Source organism: Manis javanica, chromosome 15, assembly GCF_040802235.1.
Source record: "Manis javanica isolate MJ-LG chromosome 15, MJ_LKY, whole genome shotgun sequence".
Taxonomy (NCBI): domain Eukaryota; kingdom Metazoa; phylum Chordata; class Mammalia; order Pholidota; family Manidae; genus Manis; species Manis javanica.
Genome location: NC_133170.1, coordinates 43,027,914 through 43,052,790, shown reverse-complemented (window position 1 = coordinate 43,052,790; position 24,877 = coordinate 43,027,914). Strand labels below are relative to the sequence as shown.

The following is a 24,877-nucleotide window of genomic DNA, read 5'->3' as shown; positions in this document are numbered from 1 at the left end:
TACAAGTCTAGCATTGCTTATACAAAATGGTCAATTATAGTGTTGAAAGTGATTACTCCAGTGGTTCCAGTGAATTTCTGCAACTCAGGCCTTTGGATGAGACTTTATTACTTTAGCTGTACTGTGGTAATCCATTATTTATCAACCCTTTGATTGCTTTCCACACCTATTTTCCTGCTTCCTGTGACAAAGTTTGATTTTCTCATTTGTTTGATGTGTAGGAGTAACTCAGTTCAAATCATTTAGAGAAGGGATTTGGGAATTGGGGTTCTTCACGGGAAAACCAACCAACGTCTTCAAGGGAATTGGAGACTTATTGAAAGATATATGATGTTCTTATTTTTAAAAAGGGTAAATTCATGTATTGGGAGAGAATAAGAAAGAAAAAGCTCTCCTCAATCCCTTTCAACTCTAAGATCTTATTAAAAAATTACAATGTTATTTGTAGTTTTTCGATTGGATCAAGTACTGAACTTAATTTTCCTACTGATTAAGAGAAAATGGCAGGTGTTCTTTTAAAAATATATCAATTTACAAATTATTTAGGAAGTTGGGGGGAACACACATATCCATTAAAAAAAATAACCAATTATTCTGAAGCTATCAATTAGTAGTCAGTTAATAAGTAGGTATTATCAACTGGCTAATTACTAGTAATGAGTAATTAATAACTAACTGTTTAAATTTCATTTGGATTATTCTATACTTGCTTGAATACATAGTATTCACTTTATTGAATATTTATCATTTACATCTCTAGAACAGATCTACTTTCCAGCTAACTCTGCTCCTTGGAGGCTGGCTTGTATGGACTCCATCAACTGGCTCATGGACGCTCTGGTTTCTGGTTGGGTTTGGCTATTGCTGAACATCAGCAGATTGGAAGGAGGGAGGTGAGGGAGGCTGGGGTATGTGTTCCTTTGGCTGCTTCCCTGCAGGGCTGAAGTGGACAGAAGGTCCCAGCAAAAGATCACAGCCCTGTCAGGTGGCCTTCTCCAGCCAGCTTTCTCTATAACCACTGTCTTTTCAGGCCCTTTCAGACCTAAGAGTCGTAGTGAACTTCTGTTGTTATTAGCTCCAGGGTGGGAGAGGATGTAGTATCCTTTGTAGTTTCCTTACACTCTACTAACCACTATAAATACTCCTTTTATTCAATTCTGCCCAAATTGCCCATTTAGAACATGGCACTGGTCTCACTTGGGCCCTTATCAATATAATATCCATTTAGGTCCTCTATTCAAAGATGACAAGGGACCTGCATATAAATAATCACAGACAAACAGGACACAGACAGCTAATGTCCAAAAGTTACATGCATTTTAAATACACACTGTGCAGGATACATTTTGAGTGGCATATATATATTTTTTCTTTTGAGAAAGGCCCACTAATCTTTAGGGTTTTATTTATTTATTTATTATCAGTAAAGTTCTCATGGGAGCTGCAAATCTGCCAGTGCATCCAGGCTTGAGAACTGGAAAATATCCAAAAAGTGTCCTACAAATGATGAATTAGTTGGATACACTCCAGATGAGGAACCTATGTCTGTGAAAGGTAGTGTTAACATTAATAATACCTAATGTATTAAAATGAAAAATGCAGATGGTTTTCCCAGCAGTTAAATGGACTTTGTTTTTCTATGTTCAAATGTGAATGTGTAGCCTCTGTTTCTACTTTTCTTTAGAGAATTGATGGTCAAAAGGCATATATGATCATGATGAGGAAGAAAAGAACTGTACAGTTAGACTTTGGGATGGTCTGGCAATTTTGTCAGTGTGCTTCAGTCAAACCAAACATAACTGAAAAATGGTAACAGTAATTGAGAGGACTAGGGATTGACCTTTACCATAAAATATTACACATGTTGCCTTCCTTATGTGAATTACCAATAGAACCCTCAATTCTCATAACCATTCAGAAAAGTAGTAAATAAACTCTTAATTAAAGAACAATAATACAGTAATCCAGTAATGCCAACCTCTGGTATTGCTATTACATTTGTTTGACTGATGGAGACATTGCTGATCTAATGATATAAATTCTTAGATGTGACCTCCAAATAACAAAGAACAAAAGAAAAACTAGATAAACAGGATACCACCAAAATGAATACTTTAGTGCTTCAAAGAAAAATGTAACAAAAAGGAAAGCACAGTTTAAAGAATGGAGAAGAAAACTGCAAATTATAACTTGTATCAAGAATATTGAAGAGCTCAATAATAAAAAGACAACCTCATTTAAAAGTGGGTAAAGGATCTGAATAGTCAGTTCTACAAAGATATACTAATGGCCAATAAACACATGAAAAGGTGCTCAGTATTATAGGTTATCAGGAAAATGCAAGTGAAAACTGCAAGGAAATAGCACTTTCCACACACTCATTGTGGTTATAATAAAAAAGTCAGATAATAATGGATAAAAAATTGTTGGCAAGGAAGTGGAGAGCTTGAACATTCATATACCACTGAATGCAAAATGCTGCTGCTTTGGGAAACAGTCTGGCTTAATCATGGAATTACCATATGACTCAGCAATCCCAGTGAATTACCTAGGAGAAATGAAAGCATGTCCAGACCAAAACTTGTCTGAATGTTTTGTGAATGTTCATAGCAGTGGTATTCACATTAGTCAGAAAGTAGTAACAACAGAAATGTCCATTAACTGAGGAATGGATATGCAAGGTGTGGTATGTCCATACAATGGAATATTGCTTGGCAATGAAGAGGAATGAAACACTTGTGTTCCACAACATGGGTGAACCTTGAAAACATGCTAAGTGCAAAAAATCCAGTCATGAAGGACCACAAAGGACCATATTGTGTGGTTCTGCTTGTATTAAATGTTCAGAATAGGCAAATCTGTGGGCAGATAATATAGATGAATGGTTGCCCAGGGTTGGGGGGTGGATAAGCAGCAATATCAAGGTGATGGCCATGTAGTGCAGAGTGTTTCTGTAGGGTAATGAAATGTTCTAAGATTGATCATGGTGATGGCTGCACAACTCTGTGAATATACTTAAAGCCTTCAAATTATACACTTTAAATGGATTAATTGCATATGTTAATTATATCTCAATAAAGTCATTTTTTTAAAAGGAGTGAATAAATAGTATGAGAAGCCAGACTTTTCTCTAAAGAAAGCTAATATAAGTTGTTTCTACAAAGCTCATTTTTCTTTTGTTATTGTTTAGGCATGTTACACACTCATTGTTCTTAATATATTAAAGACTCAAGGTAGATTAAAATGGTCTCATGTTAACTGGCTCCTTTATATATACACAAAATAAAATGTTAAAAAATGGCAATCAGAGGATTTTAGCCAAAGTGCACTTTGGTGAGCAAGGATGATTTAAGAACCCCCTGCATTTTCTCATTTTGAAAATGAAGATTTGGCTGTGATTATCTTTCCACTAAGCTTGGTGGGTTCTTCTCTGTGTAGTTTTATCATCACTTTGTCATTTATATGTTTAGTGTACCACCAGGTAATGGTCAAGCATTGTTAAACTGGCATCCTGAGTCTCTTTGCCCTTAATTCTGTAAGTCTTACAGAATACATGCTCTTTACATTAATACAGTGACACTATTACATCAAACCATACAGCCCAAAATAAGATGTGCTAAAATAGAAACAGTTTGCTTATGAGAAGAGAATGAGCATTTGACCACTTATTCAGGGAAATACATCATGCTTGATGTTTTACATGTACTATTAAATCCTCACATCCATTTTCTATTATGGATTTATTATTACCATTATTAATAGAGGAAACATCGGAACTTATGGAAGGAGAACATTTTGCTGAAGTCACAGAGTTACTTTTACGACTGGAGTTCTAAATTTCTTTCTCTCTACAAAACATGTTTTCTTTCTCTGCTGGTGTGTTTTATGCTTTTTGCCTGCTGTGGTGGAGCAGACAGCATCCCTTGGTGAGCCTGGCCACATTGTCTTTCTGGGTCAGCCAGATTTCAGAAATGAGAAAGCACTCTAACCCTTACCTACAAAACTTTTCAGAAATGGAGCATTTGACTTACACAGCCCATGGCCCCCACAGTGACATTTTGTTGTTATTTTTAAACAATTTCCTTAGAACTGCACTATTTCTTTCTCTCCTGTACAGCAATGGCAATGTTTTCAAAAGCATTCTAAAATTAGCAGCTGCCCTACATCCCTTAAACTACATCTCTTTTAACTGTTCTGTGAATGTAGGTTATTGCCAATATTATTTCTCTTCTGATTTTCTGTATTTACCCAGCTGATTATGAAATCTACACACCAATGAACAATTTCTCAGTGTCTTAAATGTTAGAGCAAATATCAGAATGGGGATTCTCCAGTGTTCTCAAGCTTTATGCAACACTCAACATGCCTCATGCATATTGGGGGTTGACCCTTTGGCTGCAGAGTTATCATCACGCAGTACACCCCACATTTATTATCAATGCTCCTCTTGCTTACTCCTAACTAAAGAATAGAATAAGCAAAGAATAAAGCAATGACATGATCCGCATGGGCATAGTAGGAAATAGGTGAAATGGAAAAATTAGGCTTAGACTTTAAAAGGCAGGGTTTTTGTTTTTTGTTTTTGGTAATATAAACAAAATTACTTTGCAGGAGCTATGAGGAAAAAGCAAGTAGGAAGTTAGAAGGGTGATAATTTTACAGTTTGAAGCCAATTTATATTTTCATTCTCCCTTTCTTAATGGGTTTTAATGCACTGCCCAGTCGAGACTTGAGTATAAATTAAATTGTGTGTAAAGGATAAGATTTTTCTACTTAAGTTTCGACCATGAAAATTTCAGATATTTTGCTATAAGGAACAACTAATTCTTTAGGGAAGGAGATTGGACTATTGATATATTGTCTCACTGTTTTTCTTTCAATATATGACAAGATAAAAAGGTTTAGGTCATCTCAGTAACAAAGCAATCATGAATACAGAATCATGCTGGGGAAATATTTTGTTTTTCAACTGATTATCTCCTTTGACACATTTACCACCGGCTCACACTGTTGAAGGAAAATCATACAATGTGTGGATTTATAGCTGTAACTTGAAAAAACTATCCACATTCCAAAAGTTGAAGATATGAGCATATTTTTTTTCCAGAATAATCACTAACTCCAGTGTTTGAGCTAAGATATTGGTCAGTCAGCTCTTTAACCATGAAATGATCTTCTGAAATGTGAGGGAAAAGAATTCTTGCTATTAATGGGTGCCTTTAGCTGAGAATAATATTGGAAAAGAAATTGTTCAGTAGAAGGTTAATGTCCAGTTCTCCAACACTGTATTTAGTTTATCTTGTTTTGTTTTCTTGGTGTCTTTTTAACAAGAAGTTATTTGGGTGGTTCAGTATATGGCCAAGTCCTTGTGTTTTAAAGCATTTCAATCCAGTTAGTTTGTCCATTCCTATCTTGTTAATCTACCCTTTGGCCCTTTTGCTTTTTGTTAGCCATAATCTCATTTCCAGAAAGTATAGGTGCAGAAGGAGAGATGGCAGCAGGACACGAACCTACACTAAGCTAAAGAAACACAGGTTTAAGGAAACCTGTAGACTTTATGACAAGCTACCCAGTTTTTCATTATTGCAGACAGCTGGCGACTGATTATGAGTCTATGAACTTCCTTCTTCACAAATCCCATCAGTTTCATCAACTGGTTACATTTTCCACCAGGATCTCCTCAGATCGTCTCAAATTTTAGTTCTAAAAAGGGATTCTGTTACCCTGTCTGTGCCAGCCCACATGTCCTTGCCCTGGTCTGCCCTGAAGGTCACTGAGGCCAGGGCGAAGTTCCGTTCACATTCCTGTCTGAAGATTCTGGTCTCCTCTGCAGTTAGGCCTGTGTGAAGAGGTAGGGGGTTAATCCCTCAGGAGCCACCCTTGACTGCTCTTGGCCTTGTCTCATAGTGGGGCACTTGTGAATTGTCTTACACAGCCTCTCAGAGGTCCTCAGCAGGACTGAGCCCCAATTGCCCACGTGAACACACCTGTGCTTGCTGTCCTTGTTTCTCTCTTACTTCTACTCCATCTTGTTTCCTGGATCACTTCCAAATAAACTATTTACATCCAAATCATTGTCTCCAATCTTCATTTTTTCTTTTTAAATTTAATTTAACTTTGTGGGAAGGGCATTCAAATTAAAAGAGTGACTCACAAGTTTACCTTCTCTATTACATGAAATGGCCAGAAAAGGCAAATGTATAGAAACAGAACATAAGCAAGCGGTTGCGTAGGGCCAAATGTGGAAACAGGGATTAAGTACAAATGGGTATGAGAGATCTTTTAGGAAAGGTAAAAATATTCTAAATCTGATATGGTCAATACAGTTACTAAAAATCATCGAATTGTACACTGGAAATGGATGAATTTTATGATATGTTAAAATACACCTTAAGATGTTTTAAAAGTTTACCTTAATTCACATGCTTAGATGGTAAGATACAGAGAGGTTAAGTGCTCAGTGTTACACAATAAATATGTGTCAGATAAAGGAACAGAGGTTCAGGCCATTTGATTGCTCTGAGAAATAGCATTTATCTGTGGACCAATTATCTTTGCTTTAACTTGTTAAAAATTAAAGTACATGAGAAAAGGGAAAAGGCACAAGTCACACCAAGTATCAATCCATTTAAGATACTAATTATAATAATTATCCTTTATTTGGTGGTTATGATCTACCTAGACTATCTCAGCTTCACAATGGGCCATAATTGTTATCCCTTTCTTACACAGAAACAGAGCTTGAGAGGCTGAGTGACTTACCAACGGTCCCAGAATTCGTCTGAGGTTCTCTCAGAGTTCATCCACAGTGGCCGGACACCAGAATGCATGTTTGTAACAACCATATTACACAGCTTTTGCTGGTATTAAGACTTCTATCTCCTCCTACCATGCCAGCACTGACCAGAGAAAAGAGAATGCTCAGTACCTCGTTGTTGAGTTTGTTTATCTGCTGCTTGGTCTCCTCAGCTTTGATGAAAAGGACAGCAGCTCCAATCTCTGGGTCTGCAAAGTAACACACATGGAATGAGTCCTTCAGGAGTAAACCTCATGTTAGAGGACTGGGGGACTTGAAGAGGGAAGGAAGCCCAGGCTACTGCCTTCGACCTTTCCCGGTGTCTCTGCACCGTGGGTCTGTCACTCAGATGGGACAAGCTTCTGGTACTCCTCTGGATGGTGGCTGACATGCGCTTTACAACCGGGCACCATTGCGGTGATGAACGTGACCGCACGGACTGGATGTGCCCGTGCCATATCTCCCCTTCCCCTGAGCACTGTTCCAGGAGAGCATATTTCTCTTCTTTGACCATTCTCTAAACATATCATAGCTGGGGCCCACGTCATAGAAGACGGATGTTCTTTCTCTCTTCTCATTCCTTTCCAGATATTGATTCCTTTGGCCCTGAGAGCGTTTTCCTCCCACCTCTACCTCAGGTTCTACCCTCCACGGCAGGTTTCCATCTCCTCCTGTGTTTCTCTAAAAGGGAATTTCTCCCATTTCCTGTTTCTCTCATCTCCACTTTTTCTCTACCTTACTCTTCCAAATACATTAATTTCTGTCAGGGACAAAAGTGCAGATGAGTCACTACTAGCTGGAGTGGAAAAGATTATATATTACATAAATATTATATACACTTGTAAAATGATAGGACCATCCTAATATAGTATCTTAATTCTGGGTAGAAACCTGTTTGTAGGGGAAAATAGTCATTCAAAACAATCCACCAACATGGCAGAATAGTAAGAGCTCATTCTGTAGAGATCTTTTGCCAAATGAATCCATTAATTCAGTGAATAATGAGAGAGCATATATAATACGTCAGGCCTTCTTTAGTGGAGATGGCAACAAATAAAGAAAATATAATTGACCCTCATGGAGCTTACAGCTTTGCAGGGAAAAGTGACTTTAAAAAGCAATTATGCAACAGACTTGAATTTCATATTAAGGGCAAGAGGAGGCCATCTTAGGGTTTTAAGCAAAGAATTAGAGTAATAAAAAAAATTTGTGTTTTGGGAGAACAATGTGAGACCAGAGAAGAGGCTTTGGTAGCAAAGCAGGCAACATGTGGACGTGGCAAGGAAACAGGTGGTGGCAGAAAGGCTAGAAAGTCTTAGAACTAAGAGATACTTAGAAAATGCAGTTAAGAAAATTTGTTGCTTAAATGGATGGGTATAGGCTTGGATGTTGGGAAAAGAGAGAAGAGGAGGCTAAGGGGGTGATGGGATCAGAAATAGGTGGACAGGCATGGTGAGGTTCTGTGCATTGTTCCCAGGTTCAAGGGAGCCAATAGGGAAAACTTCCAATGCAGACCCACCAGCAGCTTCCATAACTAACACACCAGTTTGATTAGAACTATGATTTCGGTGCCTCTTGCCTCAAGCCAATAATATCCGCACATGTAAGTTCATTCAGTTGACACCTGCACTGTTCTCTTTGCCTTCCCCCTCTTGTGCTCTCCATCAGAGGGCCTTAAAAGGACAGTTCCGTTACTCTGAAGATGATGAGTGCCAGAAAGAAGGATGGTGACTGAGGTGAATACTAGTAACCAACCAGATGGAGACACACGTCCACAACCGTACATCCAACAGTCTTCCTTGGGCATGGCTGTGCCCATGGAGGGGTTTGCTGATCATCAGGAGATCCTGACACAAGGATCTGAGAGCTGGCTGGGCAACGGAGGAAAGATATTTGGAAAGGGATTGCTAGCCTTGCATCTGGTATTGCTGGTAATTTTGCATAGTCTATGCCGATTTAACACTTGTTCATTATTCTCTATTAATTATTCTACATACTTTAGAATTTATTTGTCTAAATAATTAAAATTTATTTTATTTATTTCTTGCTGGTCTTCATCATGTTGACAGATTCCTTTTTATGGGCACTGGATTCAAGAATGAACGGGAGAGGAGACTGGGCTAGGTCTGGAGGTACCCTTACATTAATGCACCATCACTGGGGGTGGTGATTCAGAGTTGTCCACCACTTCCAACATTCTCACGTCCTTCTGAAGTTGCTTATCCTCTGAAAAAGTGCAAGTATATAACCTCTCACCAAATAAGTTGGTTAAGTATAACCAATGTTCCTACAATGCACAGTTAACAGCATTTCCTCTGGGTAACATTGTTTTTGAGGATTAGTCTGTATTTATAATAAGAAAGCGTGCTGACCCTCTGGTGAAGAGCAGAAATTTGAGTCTCCTGACATGTCATTTATCTGAGCTGGCAAATGGCAGGGCATCTAGTCTGGACAGAGAAACAATTGTAAACAATCTCTTAGTAACTCAGAGACGGCACAGATTCACGTCAAATTATTCCATGGCACTGGTAAAGTTCTATCACATGGGCAATATTCGGAGAATGGAGAAGCAAAGAAGTGCCTTTGGCAAACATTGTAAGGTAAAATAAGAAGCATCACCCTTTGAGAGAAGGCTCAAATATAGAGCTTACCTCCCAGAGGAGGAGAAACTCTGGACTCTGGTCTGATTCGTTCTGGGCCAAAGTCAAAAGTCTGGCTTTCTTCACTGCTGTTTCCATCTTCAATTCCATCAACAATCCTGTTTAAAATATAGGAAATTGTTTAGTTGTGCATTTATTTTTGTGTGTTCCATTATTTCTAGAAGACTTAAAAATATTGTGTTAAATTTCTCAATTCTAACTACACTAGAGCTGTGTTATCCAGTATGGTAGCCACTAGACTTACCTGGCTACTGATCACCCGAAATGTGGCTTGTGCAAACTGAGATGTTCTGTAGGTATAAAAGATGGGACTTGGAAGATTTTAGTAAGAAAAGTAAATGATTTCATTATTAACTTTTTATATCATCTCCATGTGAAATAATATTTGGGGGACACGGAGTCAAAATATATTATTAAAATTAATTTCAATTGTGTGTGGTATTTTTTTTTTACTTTTTAGAAGTGGAGCCACTAGGAAATTTAAAATTATATGTGTGACTTAAAATTTTAGCTCACGTTATTTATATTGGACAGCAATGCTATAGAATTTAGAATCTTATCCTCAGATTTAAAACCATAAGCTATAGAAGTCCTCTTATCTAAATTCATATTAAGTCACTATTTTACCCAGAGTTAAAATGTTTCAGTTTTAATTTTGTTTTTAATTTTTAAATTTTTTAAAATTTAAATATTATTTAATTTAATTTTAATTAAAGTGTTTTATTTTGAATGGTAATGATTTTATAGCATCACAGAAAATAACTTTGATGGCAACTTCTCTCTGGATTTAGGAAAACTTGATTAGAGTTAAAGAATTATATTTAATTTACTATTAGGACTCTAGTCGTCCTTTTTGCATAATGTCTAACCCATTCATTATTAAAAAAATATACAAGTCATTGTAGAAAACTTGAACATAAAGAGAACAAAAGTCATAACAAAAATCACATGTAATCCACCACTAATGTTAGCATTTTGATGTGTGCCCTCAAAATCTTTTTCCTATATATAAAAGAAAACATATTCTTATAAGTGTCATATTAATTGTACATATACTTTTATTTTTCCAATTCTGATACATTTTCCCCCTATTTAAAATGTTATTTTTCACTTTATTAAAAATTTAGGAAGGAGAAGAGTTAGCAAAGTTTACAAATTACCATTTCCAACTGAATTCCTGAACATTTAATGTCCACCTACTTTTTACTAACCTGTTTTGCTCATTTTTTCTTAATATTCGCTCTAAATAGATAAACTGTGGTCTTCAAATGAATAATTAAATATATTGTGTGTCAGAAAAGGTCACAATAGAAAAACAATTTGAATCCAGATTTCAGAACTTAATCTCTGAGATTTTGGACAAAATACTTAACCTTCAAGTTTTACTTCTTTTATATTTATAGTAGACATAGTATGAACTATTTTATAGGATTCCTGAGAAAACTAAAAGCAATAGTGAATGTGAAATTACTTAGCATAGTACACTGAACATAGGAAGCATTCATTTTATTCTTGTTTCTATTATTCAGCTATTATGTGGTTATTACTATTGCTCTTTTTGCACCATAATCTACTCCTTACACACTTTCTGAGTCAGAATTTTCACACTTACAATCACCTTTTGTTGATCTTAAAGTTAAATTTTAAAATAAAACATAGAGCTATGCCATGCTACTTATTCAAGAGGCCAGAAATAAAACTAAGCTTCAGTCATCCAAAATGATGGAAAATGAAAATCAACACTTCATTTCCTTCATAATTTCAACTCATTGCTCCACAAAACTTTTGGTAAGATTAGCCACTGAGGGGATAACATGGATGGGCTTTATTCTATCTCTTCTATTTTCATAAATTTATAAATCATAAAAATTACAATGTAGAAATATACACGTTTATAATGATAGGTAGAACTAAACGCAGGAAGGGAATAGAGAAAGAATTCTGAACATTGAGGTGGACCCTTTTGAGAATACGATTAAAACTATTCTCATACTGCATAGAGACAAAAATTACAGCAAAATTCAGGAAAGCTGAAGAACTTGGGCTAGGAACTTTGCAGTAGAAAGGCCCAGAAGGCTGAATAATTTACTACTTAGGTACTAGTTTGAATAAAAGGCAGCCATCTTGATCTGGGAAGAATTCTATGACCTTATTCTATTAAGAATTCTAGGAGAATTCTAATCACCTGGGGTGAATCCTTACCTGGGACTGAGGTCAGGGGGTGCAGTGCTATTCAAAGCTGAAAGTTGCAACTTCAAGTTCTTCTCTTTCTTTTTACTATGGTTAGGGGGATCAATTTCCTGTTTGTTTTTTGGGGAGTTTGAGCTGGATACTCTGATAGGGGAGTGGAATGGCACTGTCCCCGAGGCCAGCTGCCTCAAGCTTAAGCCTAGATAGCTCTTACTGCTACCACCCTTCTTGCTGCGCGAAGACGAGGATCCGCGTGTGCAGATGGGGGAGAAGGAGGCCGTCTCCTCATCCTCCCCTTCGTCGTCCTCTTCCTCATCTTCCACAATGGACGGGAGTTTTTTCTTGATGCTTCCGTTTCCCTTGGGTTCTGACTAAATTCGATAATTAGATTAGCATAGATTACAAAGACCGCTTGAGAGGTATATACTCCTTTAGAGACGGACTCCTCCCTAAAATTGAAGACTGCAGGTGGAGCTCTTACCTGTTCCGGTGTTCACAGTCTCCCCATTTCTGATCTTCCCCAGGTTTACCCTCTGCTTTCCTGTTCATCTGCCACCCCTTCCCTTGGTCTTTCAAACTCTCTTGGTGAGCTGTGTGAAAGGTGAATTTTACCAGCTTTGCATCTAGATTGTCATCAGTCGGTCACTTGTAATAGTACGTGATGGCATGCTCTTAGGAATGAAGGCATTTTCAGTATTACTGGGAGGTCTTGGCCTTTGCTATTTTACATTTACAGAGTCTTCAGTGGAATTCTGTGTGGAGATTGACCAGCAAAATTATATTATCCTTGAGAATACACATCTTTCCTCCTTTGGGAAAGATTCCTTCATATAGGGAAGATGAGCAGCAGCCTCCCCACCCCTGGGCCCCACTGCTCTGTTCCCTGAGCTTCCTGTTCTCACAGGTCAGGTGGCAGAAATGGGGCAGACTGTCTGATCTGCTCCCTTTGTAAAGCCTTGGGGAAGGGAGGATAGAGTCTTGCCAAACCCCATCGTAGGACTCTTGGCTGGAGTCGCTGAACCTTATAGGCCAAGAAGAAATGAAGAAGAAGTTGGGAAAGGTCGGTGGTGGTGATGATCGAGGGGCAGGCCAGAGAGGACAGCAAAGGCCCGGCCAGTGGCCAACAGAGATTCCATGAGTGTGTGTTTCTTACTCTGCACAAGATGTGGCTTCCCTGCTCTGAAAGACCAGTTCATTTTTGGGTGCCTTAGTTTCTTTTGAGGGTGCAACCACTTTGACCTGCTCATCAATAATTTCTAGTAAGAACAAGGTAACAAGGTGAAAAGATCTAGGAGTGCTATTTACACATCATGAGCTATCATGGTTATGCCTTCATCTTAATAAAGTTAGCTCATTGGTACATTTGGGTTTTACTGAAACCGCTTAATGACAGACATAACAAAAAAGAACTTGAACATGGGGTCACTTAAGGCAGTAATCCACCCAGTTTAAGCCATAGCTGCTAAGTGAAATGGTTGGTTTCCTCATGAAGTTTTGTTGTATTTAAATCTAAATGGCTCAAAATTTCTTGAGCAAATGGCATTATTAGACTCATCCTTCCAACCAGATAAGATTATTTTAGTTAATGAAGACATTAGTCCTTTATTGGAGTAGTCAAGGTTTTGCTTTTATCTATCTTAGTTTTTCATACCAATTAAAAATTATATGCTTTTAACAAGAGTTGGACCCACATGGAGCTGCTGGGGAGCATTTGTATACTAGTATTGTAGAACTGAAAAATTACCTCACCAAGCTAGAGACACATGGGGCAAATTTATCAAAGAAATAAAAAATACTGAGTGCATTCTCTGATTGGACTTTGTTGACACTTGCATTGGTAACTGAATCATTCCTTTGGTTTAAGGAGGGTCCACTAGCCCTGACACTATCCTCTGATAACTGTAGTGTTTGCGCTGCAACAAGGTTGTTGAAATGTCATAGTATTTTGTCATAGAGACTTGAGACTTGGCACCCTGCATAAGCTGCTTAGACTCTTTTGATCGAGGCAGATGACATTACTTACAACAAGATCTCTTCCTTTTCTTCTAACTCACCCATTCATTTTGTCATGACAAATGCTTCCATAAGGACAATGAGAATTTAATCCCCATCATCAAAGGAATCTTTAGTTTATCTCATAACATTTTGCTGGGATAGCCATTTCAAACTCACAAATGACTAGATTCAATCAAACTTGTCTTGACTAAAGGGAAAGAGGAATAAAGTCTGGTGGGGCTAAATACACGATTTGGTCACGAGATCCTAGAAGGCCTGACTTAATAGCTATAACCTTGGCCAAACAGCATTATTGTTTAAATTGTTGGTTTCCTCTCTTGCAAATTGGGGATGGTGTGAGGAATAAATTGGATATTATAAAATGGAAGTCAAACACTTTAGCAATATGCATTGAAAATGCTTAATAAATGTTTTCCCTTGTGATGATAATGATATGAAGAAAATGGACACAGCACTTACATCAGGGCAGATGCTACAGCATACTGATTACCTTTTTTATTACACAATTTCCACTTTCGTCTGAACAGTACTCTGAGTGATGCACCTTGCCCAGAGATCACCTTTCTTCAGCTTCCCTTGACACTCGGTTTGACAGTGAAGCTAAGCTCTGGGAAGACAGGATGTAAGTGGGCTGGGCAGAAGGAATTTTTGGAAGGCTCCTATCAAGCAGGGAGCCTCTCTCCTACTCCTTCACATTTCTTTAGTTTCCATTCTGGAATATTGGTGAAAGGGATGGCTCTCAAGTAGCCGTTGAGAGAATGAGGAGATCTTGAAGAAAGAAGCTGTAAGGTGAGGGTGATGAAGCAGAAAGAAGCAATCACAAGACCCTACTGGCACACTGCTACACTGCCCACCTCTGGCCTTGTCCATGAGAGAGAAATAAACATCAACTGTCTAAAAGCCCCTATTATTCTGGGAGTTTTGATATAACAAATGAGCTTCAGCTTACATTATAAAGAAGATTTTTTTTTTGAAAGTTAAGGGTGTTCTATTCTTGGGAAGGATGTTCATTTTCAGAGAGCTCAGAAGGGGTAAGGAATTCATATCGGAAAACCCAAAGGCAGGCTAAATTTTTCTTCATGAGAGAGAATGTAGGAAAGGTGTGGGGGTTGAGGCACACTGAGGGCAGGCTGTCTAATGAGAATGGTTGAAACATATGACCATTTTGCTAGTTCCCGAGGAGGAATTTTATAGGGATTAGAGAGGAAAAGACTACTTTGTGCTGGAGAGAAACTAGGCTGAAAACAGTGAGATAGGTTAAGAACTTTTAAGTTTCTCAATAGTATTGGAAGTAAACCACTCCCTCACCACCCTGCCCAAGCCATCTTCAGTACATTATCAGTGTCTTTTTAGTGTGCTATGTAATTGTTTATTTGTGTGCCTCTGTATATATGAGTGTGTCTGTGTGTGAAAGTTGTAGTTCTGCTTTAAGAAGATTACAGAGCAAGAAAAGGAGCTCAATATATGTTCCTAGCACTGGATTACTGGCAATAAAAGTCTAGGTAATAAATCTGACGAGTCACCATTTCATGGAAAAGCTTTCTGTGAAATTGGAGAGGATTCTTAAAAGTTGGGACTGTCTTAAGAGTTCATGTGAAACCACTTCCAGAAAATCTCTGAGCCACATTCTTCACATTATGGATAATCATGTACTATCAGTTGGAGGCTTACAAGAAGACACTGACTTCTAATTTTAAATCAAAATACTTCTAAGATCAATACCTCAGGACTTTGCACTTTTGGCAGGTTTTGGTGCCAAACTCCTTTTCAACAATAATAACAAAAACTCTAAAATAGAGATAGGGGTTTCCAAACTTCTCTATTCCCAAACTCAGAAAGTCAGTCACCGCATCTCCCATTGGGAAGTGTATCAGGGAAAGTCAAAAACAAATACAAAAAACCCTCAAGGGGGACACAGACTTATTGGAAACCCTACAGATTTTAGATAAACATTTTGCTCTTTGGTAAAGCCTTACCTGTGAGACCATAGCTTTGTTCGATAATCTTGTTATCACCTGAAAGAACAAACAAACAGGCATTGTAAGAATCACTGAGACCTTCCCAGGTGGTTTGGTATTGGGTGAGATGTAGGAGGTGGGGGAAAGAGATGGAAATTCAGAGTGTGGGGCAACTGATTTACCTGGCAGAGAAGAAAATCTTCCTCCTGAAAGAAGCTGAGTACACCCCCCACATCCCACCCTCAAGGAGCTCTCCTGACCAGCATGTGTAACAAGAAACAGGAGCAGCAAATTGAATGTGTAGTATAGGATGCCACACCCGGGAAGTGATGATCACAATAATGGGCTTCTTGGATGTATTATCCATCTCGATGCTTCATTTGTTTCTCCTTTTATTTTCTATCTCCCTTATTTCCTTTTTCTGCCCTTTCACTAAATTTTCTCATCTTCCATGATTTTTCTCTCTGGCTCTGTGAAAACACAAATCCATGGAATCCTTTCTTATTTAATCCCATTTCCCTCTATTTATCCAGCTCACCTTCTTCCTTGTATATGGCAGGGGTGATGCCTCCTTTCTGTCTCACTTGTTTTACTCACTATGTTCTTCCTTGGGGACCAGGATTCATTTCACTGGGGAACTGCATCCCCTATTGAACTGAATTGAAAATCCCATTGATTGTAACAAAGAAAAAAATGCTGCCAATCCAATTCTGACATGCCATCAATTATAAGACAGAACCCCATTTCAGAGATGCTAAAATGTTAAAAACAGATGCGCATTGTAGAATCACTTAAGCTTGAATCTCAGGATACATATTGAATAAAATCAAACTATGGTATTGTGGAGAAATACATTAAAAAACATCCACCTTCCATAATGGACAAAGAAGCTCTAGAAATTACAAATCCTGCAAACATATTTCAGGTCTCATCCACATTGTGTTTTGCTTAAATATACTTCTTTCATTTGAAAGTGGTAATAGATGCTATAAATTCACATAATTTTATTCACATGAAAAAAAACCCTTCCACTTGAAAATGATCTGTCTAGGAAGTGAGACATATTTGGTAATTCTGTCACCCTCTCATTGTTGCTTTTTTTCCTTAGATGATTAAGGAAATAGATCTGTTATTATTTATACAAATGCCAGCATCATTATTGCTGTGCAAATATATGTTTCTTCAATGCTTAATTTTATCAAAGCAGTCAACCCATTCTACATCTGCTTGGTTGCCTAAATATGCATTAATCAGAAGCATTGTAGACATAAGTTTTGTAATAATTCCCTAAGTAGTGACAAATAAAACAGCTGAATAATTAAAAATGTGAAAAATAAAACAAAATTACAGTGCTGTTCCTACTGTGGTAGACACAAAAAGGGTTTTAAGAAGTCTTTCAGTTCTAACTTGGATGAGAGAAAAGAACATCCCAGTAGGATTCAGGATGACTGAACAGCTCCGGGTCAGAGATGCCCTCTGAGGCATGAGAGAAAGGCGCTGGCCTTAGTGTCTTCCCATTGAGGGGTCACTCCCAGCTCCCTGTTTTACTGCTAGTGTGAGTTCTGTCCAGTTGCTGAATCCCAAGGTTGATTTTCTATATCATTATGCTTAAACTTACTTGTGTATACAGATCACCTGGGCATCTTGCTAAAATGCAGATTCTGATTTAGGATATCTGAGGTGGGGCCTAAGTCTGCATTTCTAATGAGCTCCTGAGGAATTACTGATGCTGCTGGCCTATGGGGCACATGTTGCGTGTCAAGACCTCATAAGCAATGTCAATTATTATCATCCTATCACCTGTCAATTCATTCAGTATTCACTTTGTGATAAGCACCCTGACAAATGCTTCCCAGACATTATGTCCATTAATTTTCATTGCAGTCCCCAGAGGTGAGTACATATCATATAGCCAGCACTACTGTGATAAACTGTGTAAATGAAATGATTTTCATATAGTATTAATCATATGCACTGAAAAAGAGTACTATAATATAGTCATTCTGTTGCGTAAGGCTTCATACAGATCCAATTCTGACAAGCGCAAAGAATATTCTCTTAATGGAAACCCCCAGTACTTTAAAGCTAGAAGTTACCTTAAAGAGTGGCTGCTACGTGGTTTGCACACCTGGCAGATAACAGAATGTGTTAGAAGCCTTCCTAAGCCAGATTCCAGAGAGCCAACTCAGGAATCTCTTTCAGTTGTTGGTGGGTGGCCCGGGGTCTCCCAGTCAGGCCTGAAGCCACTGAGTTAGTCCCAGTCCCTAACTGGAGGTGTGGAAAGTGTGGCCCAGGAAGACGAAATCATTTGCCCAATTCTCAAATCAGGAAACTACTGCAAGCCATTGTTCCTCAGTGTTCCTTACATGGATCCTGTTTTCTCAGGTACTTCTTCCTTCAGTTACTGCTGGTGCTTGGGCTGAAAGGCCTGGTACATTGTAGAATTTGACTGGAACAGGGTTGGATGATTGCCACAAAGCCGACCCCAGAAAACTCCCGATACCAAGCATTTTCCTTTTCTGAATCACTGATCTTTCTGGAAACCTGATGAATTCTAGGCAGTCTCTTCCCTCTCAAAAAAAAAGAGAAAAGCCTGAATACAAACTTTGGATGGAAGATGTTTAGTGATCCAATTTTCTTATTCAAACAACTGGAAGACTCAAAGGTGTGGGAAGTTTTGAGGAAGGCAGTCTTACCCAGGTTTGAGTCCCTCCCATGTGAAATGTGTATGTATTTTAGACAATAGGAAAATCTGGGGATAATTAAAAATAAAAGATAGAGGTAACAGAGATTCAGAAGACAAAAGGGAAGTAAATCAGACATAAGAGAAGGAACGGGGGTGGCTCAATAAAGTCTTGAGAGGGATAAAGTGCCCAAGAAGGGTCACCCACTCAGACCTCCGCATGTAACCTGCAGTTTGTCAGGGTGGAAGAAGCCACAGGTGGACGAAAAGGACTGAGGGTAGCACAAGATTATCACGGGTAGAGGTACAGTTTTATAACCTTGTAGATAGGAAAGAAATAGCTCTGGTGAGTTGGTTTGAAATGTTTATCCATAGCTTTCCTCCTTGTCCCCATCCTGACCACCTGAATCACTCTATACCTCGGAGTCCAGTGGGAACTGAGAGGGGGAAGCCTTACTTTGAGAAAATACTGCTCATTGGCAAGGAGAAGAGGAAAAAGGTCTCTTAGTGCTCATAAAATCTGCCACCTAAAAGCAAAACAAATTCACAGTCTTTTTCTTAAACTGTGGAAAGACCTCAAAATTCTGCTATTGAGCTTGCATTGCAGGTGGAAATAGAACATACCAAAATTGAAAGTAATTTTAGATGTGAAAAATGCCCTTGTATTCTACTGTTGTCTATTTTGCTGAATGGAGACGTTTCCATAAGAGCTTTCATGGGTTCATTACATGCCCTGCAACTCCTTAATAGTAAATTTCCCCCAGTATTAGGACTTTCATGAATTCTTTTAGTTGGGAAGGGAGCTCTTTGATTTCTTTCTTCTATTTCCCCCACCCACTAAAATGCCTCTGAATTCTGACAGATAGTACTAAGACAGTGAGGTCTGGGGCTCTACCATTCATGGGATGCTAATGCCCCACCTTTAGAAGAAATGTGAGTTATTTTTCAGTGGTGGTGAGGCATTATCAATAATCCTTACTTTCAAGCTCTTTTCAAGGGGCTGAACCACCAAGAAGTTGACTTTTACAAAGGAGGAAGGAAGCAAATATGAATGAAACCCACCACTGGAGAACCCTCAGCTGTAACCTAGGAGTCCACAGCTATAACCAGTGGGCCAGAGGCCCAGGGAAGGCAGGAGACCTATTTTCAGTGTTTAATGGTCTACAGATGTAAGTTATAAGCCTCTGTGTGAGTCTGCAAATGTCCTGTCAACCAGGGAACCTCATGAGACACAGAAGTGCTCCCATAGGAATGTTATCTGCAGCTGACCACTCAGCTGGGAAATGAGAATGACAAGACTCTTTTTTCTGACTGATTCATAATATCCTCTACTTTGTTAACTGTGCCACACTGATTAAGTCACAAAGCAGATTGAAGGAACATGTGTACTCATTCAGAAAAAGGGAAGGGATGATGAGCACGTATTGTATCTTGCTTACTGGAGCAACATTACCTGTATCAGCGGCTGTTTGGGATAAAGAGAATATGAATGAGGGGTGCTCACAAATAACCCCATGACTCACCTAGTTAAAATGTGCCCTCTTACAAAACCACAAGTAATTGTCATGTAGTAGAGGCAAGCAGCAAATCTATAGGCCTCACTTTCATTTCTGATCCACTTCTTTCTCTTGTAGTGGAGATGCCACTAAAGAGTGAATGATACCAATTGGTGGTGGCAGGTGGGAAGAGAAATTGGAAACTTCTGGAGAAAGGATAAGCATTCAATAAGTGAGCATTCACTCTCAGCTACACAAGTCTGGGAGTTCACCACCATCTGATCCAAAGAAGAGATTTTTGAGGCAGGTCTGAAGCCCTAAGTGGGTAATAAGTGTTTATTTTGTTTCCTCACTGGTTGTCTAACTTAGACACAGAAATGAGATTTTAATGAAAAAAACTGATAACTTTGATATTTCCCTATTTCACCCTGAGCCTTGAGGTCAAGACAAAAGATGAAGACTTAGAGGAGAATTCCCTTCCCTTAGGGAAATACTATGACTCCTGATGCAGAAGGAACAAGTCAAGGAGTCGCTTCTTGAATTGAGTCTTTATTCACTGCTAGAGCCAGAGAATCAGCCACTGAGGCCATGGTGTAGGGAGCACCACACAAAATCTTCATCCATGTACATTATGATGAATGGATGGAACCCATTTAGGAGATAGTGCAGCACAGTGATTAGGACCTGGGATTTTCCTAGTCTTGTCACTTATTATCTGTGTAACCTTGGGAAGCATATTAATGTGTACAAGGGCAGGTGACAGGTGAAAAATTATGTGCAAAATTTCAATGGCTTAACACAAAAGAATTTTATTTCTCACTCTTCTCAAAAGAGGATGATATCTAAAGTCACTCTGAAAAGTAAATGAGGTATATATATATATATACCCACACTCAACAAATCTTGGGGACCCAGTTAGTCACATCTGAAATTGTGTCACATTAAGAGAAATGCAGCACAGCAACTGAATGTAATTAAAAAATAATTCTAATCTTTTTGCATCTTTCAAGATCCTGAAAACATCAATAAACCACAGTAAGACTTTTCACAATTGCCTCTCTTTGTCCATTCCATTGGCAATAATAAGGGTGCATCTTCCCGGGTTGGCTCACTGAAACTCCCTGGATCCCTTCTGCTCACTCATCCTTCCTTCTGGACAGAGTGCCCAACATTGCTGCCAGAGGTGATCCCTAGGAGGCACCATGCCTCCCAGGCCTCCTGTTTCTCAGGGAAGAGAAAGCATTTGGAGCCTGCTGGGCAGTGTCTCTCGCCACCTCTCATCACTTCCACTTCATGAGCCACAAGAAATTCTCACATAGATTAATGATTTTAAAAAAGTCCTCATATTGTTGCATGTGTTAGGTACTTGGTCTTTATCTGGCATAAAGAGTAATTCTGGTTAATAAATGCTAATTATATTATTGATATATTGATTATGAAGAAAAATTTTATTTGAACTGGGTTAAATGGGAAATAGGGCATTATTAGCTGGGTCACAGATATCTAAACATTCAAAAGATGGGTTTGTCCAACTTGAAATTAATATATATGTAGGACTTCTTAATAAAGAGGCCATAAACTCTTAAGCATGAGTATTCCCCACATTGTCCTCCCAGCAGAAGGGATGTCAGCCCATGCAACAAAACACTTCACTTTCCACATTCCTGGGTGGAATTCTTTATATAAAGTAATGTCCTGGCATTTATTCTTTTCTCTCTCCAACCCTTTATCTGCTTCACTTAATAAAATAAAATAAACTTTCAAATTGTCCAAAGGTATGAATACAGTCAATAAGATACTGACAATATATATAAATTAACTCAAGCACATTTTTAACATCCAATCTCTGAATTCAAATGTATAAATTACAAGGTTTTGCAATTAAAAGAAAGCTTAAAGAAGTCCCTTGAGACATTTAAAAACTTAGAAAATGCAGGATGATTTTGAGGGAAAGAGAGTTGTTTACTAATATGTGGTGCATATCAATCCGGAAAGAAGAAGAAACTAGAAAAAGCTCAGCAATGACATACAGTTTTAAAGATTTCAAGCTTCAGGAGCTAGGTATCAAATCAATGATTTGGGGGTTCATCAGGTAATCAGTGCTAAAAGAATTTACATGAATCAGTGCTAAATTCATTATATTGAGCTGAGATCCCATGCCCCCCAGTGACCTGCTTCTGATTAGGACACAATGGCTCCTGGTTAGCTTGTAAAATCAGCTACTGTGTAATTGTAAGGAAACACAATAGCCAGTTTCATAAGATTTTCAGGACACACACTGAGGACTTTGGTTCCAAACCAGGTTGGTAAAGAAAGATGCTCAATTTGGTGTGAGAAGCTTTTGCATCCCAGCTCCCGATGGCACTTTCAAAGCTAAAGTGAAGTGTCTGATTTGCTGCTTAGGAAGCTCATTGTCAATTATACACTGTAGCCAAAAAGCTGAATAGCTCTGTGTGTTAAAGACAGTGTTTGAACCAGCAAACTGAAAGGAGGGACTTTCCTTACTTGAACTGTATTTGCCTTGGTGAAGCTTGGCCACAGAAAATAAGAGGATGTCTATATAGGACATGGTAGTGTGGTCAGAGGCAGCTTCCACATGACCAAATGCATACATTTTTTAATTAAAGAAATCTTTGGAACTTAAACATGAAAAATATTGTTCATCACAGCATTCACACTTTTACCAAATATCCAACAATTTCTAGGGAGGAACAAAGTTTCACAGCTAGTCAATGTAAGGCCAAGCTTCTTATGCTAGTTTTGTTATACTTAAAGGTGGTGTGTGGAGCACTATAAGGAAGATATTATAATTATATAGTGACTGAAAACAAGTCTTTGAGAATTCACAGTGGGTTTGCAAGCCATGGAATTTAGGAGGAAACGTATCTGATTTGGCATACTTTGCTCCCCCTGTAGGGCTCCAGAAAATTGCCAGGACAAAAATTTGAAGAAAATATGCCTGATCTATCAGGTATCCTTCTCTGGGTCTCTTTCCTCATAATGCTCTCACCCAAAGTGTGTTCCCGTGGGGAGAAAAATCATCCCCAGTTATTTACACAGTAGTGTCAACTTTCTATTCCTCTCTTATGTAAATGCACATATTTAGCCTGAGCTTTCATCTTGGGATAGACTTTCCCTTAACCTTTAAAAATAAACAGCAGGGGATTTTGGGTAGAGGTTTGTGGGGAGAGGGGAGGCAATAACCCCTTTCCTGAAATTATGCCACATGGACCAGCATTTAGAGTTTCTGCATAGCCACCCAGTTACAAGGGGGCTGTTTCCATGTTTGGAGAACCTCACAGTGACATTCACTGAGGAACTTTCTTTACAGCAATGTGTGCAGTGAATAAGGCATATCCATGTAGCATGGGCATAACTTTTTATAGTGGGGCATTCTGAATTTATACAACTATCTAATTCAGTTATTTATAGATTCATACAAATACATCATTCTTTTGATTACACACATGAAATGTATACATATAATTCTCTTCAGAATAAACTTTTCTTTCAAGTTGTAAGTCAATTATTTCCATGACTGTAAAATATGCACAAATCACTCTATTGGAACAATGATATTTTCACAATTGTTTACATAAATCCATGCACATCAATTTAGCCTTTCAAGGTTCCAATCTTCTGGATCAAACTGTGCTTGGTGTCTTTTGGGGGTTACAGGAAGCTGGTAATGTTTAATTCTTAGAAGGAACAATTATGACTTCAGTTGGATTGTACAGGGACACCACTTTTAGGGAATAGAGATGCTTCCAAAATAAGTCCTGTGAAATAGCACAGAAAGTCATATTTTCCCCATTAATTTCCATTAGATCTTCAGGATTGTAACTTCAACTATGTTTGCTCTAAATTACTGACTTTAAGCCTCTCCTCCTTCCTATCCTCCTTTCTTTATGCTAATTACTAAAAGTTTCTAAACAAATATTTACTTTTACTTGGGGAAATACCATTAAAGTGACTGTATATTGAGCAAAGAACCCTCCTATCGATCAATGAATTTGGTAGATACATATTCTCATAGGCCAAGCTTTTGTAACATGATGACACATTTATATATTTGGCAAACTGCATTTGCCAATTCTGTATCTGAAGAACATATTCTTATTTAAAGGCAAACCCCCCCCCCAACAGTCAAATAACATACACACACAGAGAACATAGACAAATAGTTTAATTTGGTTGCATACCTTTCCCAGTGTTTAAAGCTTTCTTAAACTGGAATTAAAAAAAACAGTGGAAAGGTAATGCTTGAAAGGCCTATGGCTCACACTGGTTAGTTGCTCACCAGCTGCATCCTCTCAGACACACAGCTTGATGAGACCTCCCAGACCACTTGCACTTTTACAGGCTGAACCCTATGCCTCATTCTGGCCTATGGAGTGTGAACAGAGCAGATCTATGCCAGAGTGTGCAGGTCCATCCCAGAGAGACGGTGTGGAGCCCAGCCTCTGCACAGGTCTCTCTGAGCTGGTTTGTTGGCTGGGAACAAAACATCTAGTGGAGGACTCTGAGTTCCAGAGGGCTCCGAGGCCCAGGCGCTGGATGGAGCCACCACACAGAGGACTCCTTGGTCACCAAACTGCCAAGTGAAAAGCTGTCTCTACACTATGTGTCGATGTGTGTAGATGGCATGTGCACACTGCCGTCTGTACACTAGGATATGAATGAGACTTAACTCACAAGCCTTTTATTCTGATGATTGTATTAAGGCACTGAGACTTGGGGATGTCTGCTGCAGCATTTAGCCTGACTCTGCTGACAAAGGTTTGTAGTGATCTAGGCCAGAGGTGAGGAACTGGAGGCCCCTCTGAAGGAATGCAACTTGCTGTATGTTGTACAACTTGTGTGTGTATTGTCTGGCATTCAATGCTCTTCTTGACGGAATCCTGTTTTGGTTCTTTGGGTTTGTCCCGTACATGATGCTAATACTCTGAACTATCCAGATGACTAACAACCTCAAAGAGAAAATGTAAACTGTACAACCTAAGGTGTAAATATGCTTTCTTAGCCCTAGTCAGACTTGGGACTGTTTATAAATGCTGGCAAATGCACTGACACAGATT

General features: G+C 38.6%; 1 protein-coding gene across 1 annotated transcript in view; it reads right to left on the bottom strand.

The window, feature by feature from the left end:
- Window positions 1-24,877, bottom strand: part of KCNH8 (potassium voltage-gated channel subfamily H member 8) — a 350,458-nt gene that overhangs the window by 9,609 nt on the left and 315,972 nt on the right. Inside the window, exons 12-15 of the mRNA XM_036996268.2 lie at window positions 15,639-15,677; window positions 11,659-12,017; window positions 9,448-9,554; window positions 6,929-7,005 (exon numbers count right to left, since the gene is read on the bottom strand). Coding sequence (XP_036852163.2) covers window positions 6,929-7,005; window positions 9,448-9,554; window positions 11,659-12,017; window positions 15,639-15,677 — 582 coding nt within the window. The remainder of the gene's footprint in view (window positions 1-6,928; window positions 7,006-9,447; window positions 9,555-11,658; window positions 12,018-15,638; window positions 15,678-24,877) is intronic.